At 50.3% G+C, this 5,823-nt stretch overlaps 1 protein-coding gene across 1 annotated transcript; it reads right to left on the bottom strand.

Annotated features, from left to right (window-relative positions):
- Positions 1-4,233: 4,233 nt before the first annotated feature.
- On the bottom strand, positions 4,234-5,609 carry LOC107276877 (ankyrin repeat-containing protein At2g01680). Its single transcript, XM_026020504.2, has 2 exons — positions 5,028-5,609; positions 4,234-4,923 (listed from the first exon to the last, which is right to left on the bottom strand). Exons 1-2 carry the CDS (start codon positions 5,607-5,609, stop codon positions 4,234-4,236), a joined length of 1,272 nt encoding a protein of 423 aa, XP_025876289.1.
- Between the last annotated feature and the right edge of the window lie 214 nt (positions 5,610-5,823).

The raw sequence follows: 5,823 nt of genomic DNA on the forward strand, positions 1-5,823 counted from the left end.
GAACTCAAATATTAAATTTGGGTTCAAATATCCTCCCGAATCTTCCAAATATCCCTTAAATCAAATTCTGGGATAAATACCAAATTCTTCTATTCAACATGGGCTGCCTGTCCTCTTTTTCAAGCCAGACCCACCCCTCCTCCTCTCTCTCTCTCTCTCTCTCTCCCTTCCTTGCTCGGCCCCCATGCCAGATCGGCCTCCCCTTCCCTCCTCTCCCTTCCACGCCCATGGCCCAGCCAAGCCAGCCCAGCAGCTGGCTTCGTCTCTCTCTGGCGTGCGCCGGCAGCTGGCCTAGTCCGACCGACCGCGTACCACCATTCAGACTGCAGCCACTTGCATGCCCCTATCGCCTGGCTTGCTGGCCCTGCCAGTTAGCGCCCCCTCCCTCTTCTTCCTTCCCCCTTTCTTCTCTTTTCCCCTCTCTTCTCTCCCACATGGCCACGTGCATCACGTGCTCCATGAAACGACCAGCGAAAAAGATATCAAGCATTCCCCACTTCCCTTCCGCGCCCGGCCATCCATTACTACGAAACTGATTTTTGCGTATGGTCAAAACTTATTTTCGCATGCAGTTTCTCTAGCCGTATGCACGAAAAGGTATGAGAAAAATCAAACTTTTGCATTGCGGCTAAAGGCAGACAGTTAAATCGTCCGTCTGCGAAAAGGAAACGACAATACCAAAATCCTAGCCCTAGAAGCTCGCAGCCGCCACCACCGTCGTCATTGCTCAAAGCCTCCATCGCTGTCCTTGTTGTCGTCATCGTCGTTATGGGTGGAGGGACCATGGGATCTGAGCTCTGTCGCTGCAGCCCTCCCCACCGTCGGATCCAACACCGCTGAGGCCCCCCCCCCCAAACTGGCCGACCGGCCGGCCTCTGGATGTATCGCCGCCCACAAGGGCAGGGCCACCTTCACTACCACCCTCACTGTCCGTCATCGTTGCTGGCTCTCGTCGCGCGCGCGCTGCCGCCGGCCACTCCCGCCCACCGCTTGGGAGGGGAAGGTGAGGGAGAGAGTTTTTTTTAAGGTGAGGGAGAGAGTAGAAGAGGAAATGAGAGGGGAGGTGACTTAGATTTTTATTTCTTTAAGATGGTGAGAGGGAAAGGGGAGCACGGTTAGACTTGTAGACAGGCCACTAAGAGGTCCATATGTGAAAATAGACTTATTTTTGCATGCGAGTCTGTTAAGAGCCCTGTTTGCGAAAATTGATTTTTGCATGCGGCTCTCCTAAGCAGCAGTATGAAACAAATAGAGGTTGATTTTGGCAAACGCGACTAGTTGCACTCGGCCAATTATGTCAGAACTGTTGGCGCGAACTAAGTCAACAACAACAACGACATGGGAGATCTGCTTAGCTCCAGTGTAGGTCCAAAAATTGATGAGATGTGGACGAGAGAGTCTGTTTGATCATGAAACTGACAAGATATGTAAACAACAGATCAAATAGCTGATCAGCTAACAAGCCGATGGAGTAGTTCTAGCCAATGCCGATAGGGGGGCAATCAACTATATGTCCAATGTAAATAACAATATAAAAACAATTGGCTAGTGGTAATGTAAGAAAACAATAATATAATCCAGTAAAAACCAACTGGCTAATAATGATATGATAGAATAAATACTGATCCGAAGATTAAAACATATATCGGCTGGAGGTCCAATGTCATCAAATCCACAAGATTAGATAATTAATGAAACGTTTGTTGCAATCGGCTAAAACCACCTTGTATGCAATCCTTGTAAGCCAATGCAACGTCCAGATAACTCATCGGTTGAAACCCCAATGAAACCCTTTATTATAATCAAAGACAGGTTAGCCTGTATGATTCTAAGCATGACTAGGGATGGTGCATCGCAAAGTGTGCTAAGAAGAATAAAGTCTAAACAATCATGTCTTTGATTAATTTTTTAGGGTGGTGGATACCTTAGCTAATTTAATCTGGCAAAGCAATTTAGCCGATATCGGTGAAAACCCTAATGCAGATCCGAGCTGATACATGTAAATCGAACTACCAAACTAGATTAGTTAAGATATATGATAAGTAGGTAGACAAACATACCAACCAAACCAGAGCGATCTAAGAGGTCAAGAACGATCCAGCCTTAGACAACACCAATGTAACCAATACGATTGTCAGAGCTGGTGGAACGTAGGACTTACCCCTTCGCCAGAGATTGAAAGCCAATGCAACCCGCGTCAGGTGCAAAGTTCCACCGGTTGATAAGTAAAAACCTCAGAAAAGAGGGTGGTGATGCGCCGAAAGTAGTTTTATTGATCGAGAGATAGTTTACAATGTCCCTGGGTGTACATATTTATACCCATGGGTACATATTAGTCATTGTTGGATAAAAAGAAACTTTTCTAAAGATAAAAGGAAAAACATAAAGTTCTTATCGGACACTAGAACCACGTTCCTAAAGATAAAAGGAAACTAACAGACTCTTGCTAATTAAAAGATAAACTAACATGCCGCATTCTTCTTGAACTCGATCACTTCTGGATAAACTTCCTTTAATAGATTAATTTCCTTAATCGAATCTACTAAGAATCCGACTATTGACGACTTGATAATTCCCATCGGCCGATTCCAGGACTCTGAAACCAATATTGATTCTTGGCCGATGATGACTACGGGGTTTACCAAATTTTGACATTAACACCCTCATACAAAAAAAATCATTTCTAAGGCAGTGATCCCCACTCCACCGCCATCCGATCTGTCACCCAAGAAATCGCTGTTGTCCCCTTCTTCGTGCCACGCACGACGCGCCTTCGGCTCCGTGTCCATGAGAAAAATCTCTCCCAAGCCACCACCTCTCTTCTTTGTCTTCTTGCGCTGTCGTGCAGCTAGAAAGCCCCGACCCGCTGCATTTTCTTGCTTCTTCTCCACTGCTCCCTCGCCGCGCCGCGCCGCTTTTCCTCTCCCGCCGAGCTCTGCCTCGGCAGCCACCACACCGACTTCCGCTGTTATGCCGTCTCCAACTCTCAATTGGTCTAGCCATCACCACTATCGAGTTTGAAGTAGGGATGCAAGTTGACCAACCCGCAAACCCACTTATAGGTCAAATAAGTGGGTAACCCGTGGGTTCCTATGTCGTGGCCCGACATGCCGCACCTAGGACGGGAGTGGTCGACCTGTGAACCCGCAGGTTACCACTAATTATGCCTAGTTCTTAGTGACCCCGCGACACCATTTTACCTTCGTAGTGACTAAACATGGGTATTGCCACTCCGCCATTGCCGGCGCTGCTGCGTATCCTCCTCAGTGAGCCCTCTAATTCCACCCTTTCTACCTTAGGCCTAGTCACCCAATCATCCTCAGCCATCCCCCTCACCACACCACCGTTGCCCATCATGGCTGGTGACCAGACAAGTCAACAACAACATTCTAGGCTGCCTCAATGCCGACGATGAGGAAGAGGCGCTAGCTACTGCTGGTCGGCACTACCTGTGGCGAAGATAGCATGGAATCCGAGGCTGGAAAGTCGGCAGAGGCATGAAGGTGTTATCTTTCATCTAGAGGCTCATAGATACAATTACCACCATTAGGTATCGCCTCATAGGTACTGGTTCATTTAAATCGGCACTGATGGACCTTTTCCACCTTCTTTCGTTAACAAAAATATAGAACCAGCACCTTTGAGCACTATAGGTGCTGGCGGAGTTGGAGCAATATATTTTTAATGAGGAGATGAGTGTGCCTTATCCTCTCTTCCTCCTGACTCTTTCGCTCGCACATCTCTCTCTCTCCCCTCCAGTTATCTCTCTTGCACAACTCCGTCGCCCCTCCCCCTCCTCCTCCCTCTTCGTTCGCAGCCCATACCCCTCCTCCTCCCTCTCCGTCCACCGCCCTCCCCTCCTCCCCCCTCTCCATATCCTCCGACCCTCCTTACTACTAAAACAATGGTTTTCCCTAGCGGCTAAAATCAGTCTTTACTTGCGGCTATGCTAGCTGCCAGGACCAAAGGCTAGTGAAAATAAAAGGTCTTCACAGGCGAGACTTAAACCGCCAGTGATCATGAAGTACAGTTGAGATATCCATCGCAAAATGTTAGGTTAAATGTTGGCAACGTTGTAACATGCATTCAAACTTTGGTACAGAAACCATATATATCATGCTCTGATCTATCGAAGTATTGTCCAGAATAATTAACCGTAAGCTTAACCACGGACCTAAGCTAAAATCCAGTTTAGCTCCCGTCCACTCACATCAGCTAGAATTCGACTTCAGTTCAATGTACTCCCCTAATCTTGGAGTACAACACCACGACAACAATCACAATGTAAGGCCAGAATTGCATCAGCAAGGTGGCCATGATGGCGAACGGCAGCCGCCACCACGCCCGTGCAATCCCGAGCCTCTTGAGCAGCATCACCTCGCCGGCGGCCACCACAAAGACGAACCACGCGACGTCGGCCAGCGCGAGCCCCGTGATGACGCAGGCGGCGATGGCCGTCGTGCGTGCCACGGGGGCCAGCACGACGTACATCCCGAACGCGAACGCCACGCCGAGGCTCCTCGCCGAGCACGCCATGAACGACGCCGAGAAGACGAAGGAGATCATGCGGGTGCGCATGTCGACGGCGGCCACCCCGGCGTACGTGAGGCTGATGACGGACAGCCCCGCGCAGATGAACGCCAGCGTGTTGGCGATGATGAACACGTCGAAGGCGTAGCGGCCGGCCAGCCTCGGCGCGCCATCGTCGCCGTAGTCGCCCGGCGGCGCGAACGCCGCCGCGAACGCCACCGTGGCGATCAGCACCGAGCCGACGCCGATGGTTTGGGTGGATTCCGTCAGCTTCTTCCCTTCAACCTCCTCGTCTACCTTCTTGTTGTGTTTTTTGAGAAAGAGATCCCATCGGTGATTACCTTGCTTGGCGTTGGCATCTTTCAGCAACTTGTATATCTTGACCCGTTGATTCTGCCAGAAAAAATATTGGATTCAAACGAATCATAGCAAGTACTATTACTTCTGAAATCTGATCAAATTCAAACAAAATTGAAGAGCAAAAGCATATAGCTTACCAATCCGAAATAAACACCAACTGGTTTCTCGATCCAAGAAATATCAAGCGGGGTTTCTCCCTTATTGTTCGTCAAGTTGAGCTCGACCTGGCGTCTCTCCATGAGAGGGTTGAAGATCCACATGTTGCCGGCCTTGACGGCGAGGTGCAGCGCCGTGTTGCCGTCGTCGTCCTGCATGTTCATCACCGCCGGCGAGAGGTTCCCGAGCTTGCAGGCGTACGCGACCACGGACTGCCGCTGCTCCTCGACGGCGACGTGGAGGAAGCTCCGCCCGCGGCCGTCACGGAGCTCGGCGCAGCCTCTTAGGTCTCGACGCCTGCGCTCCCCCGAGCACAGCCCGGCGCACTTGCGGTGGTTGTCGAGCCCGAGCAGGATGGAGACGGCCCTGACCTGGCCGTCGTAGGCGGCGACATGGATCGGGAACGCGCCGTCGTGGTCAGGCTGGTACGCCGCCGATGGGTCGGCATCGAGCAGCAAGCTGATGACGTCGTGGTGCCCCCATGACGCCGCGACGTGGAGAGGCGTGCTCCCTCTGTGCCGGTCGGCTTGCTTGATGAGATCCTTGTTCCATCCTAGTATCATTTTCGTCGTCTCTGAAATCGATAAATCATTGAACTCATATCGTTCTGGAAATATAACAACATATTGTTAATCTTCAGGTCTGTTTGGCACTGCTCAAGCTACACCTCTTCTCTCTCCTGAAGCTGGAGTCAAGTCAGCTAAACAGTTTTGAGTCCTACTCCGGTGCTTTCTACTCGGAGTAGAAAGTAATCTAGGCCCTCTATCATATTTAATT

This window comes from Oryza sativa, chromosome 9 (assembly GCF_034140825.1).
Source record: "Oryza sativa Japonica Group chromosome 9, ASM3414082v1".
In the NCBI taxonomy this organism is placed as follows: Eukaryota; Viridiplantae; Streptophyta; class Magnoliopsida; order Poales; family Poaceae; genus Oryza; species Oryza sativa.

Excerpts from the sequence above, each read along its gene's own strand:
- LOC107276877 (XM_026020504.2), bottom strand. The coding sequence starts at position 5,609 with ATGATACTAGGATGGAACAAGGATCTCATCAAGCAAGCCGACCGGCAC. Across the intron at positions 4,924-5,027 it reads TTGGTGTTTATTTCGGATTG|AATCAACGGGTCAAGATATA; the intron begins GTAAGCTATATG and ends TTTTTCTGGCAG.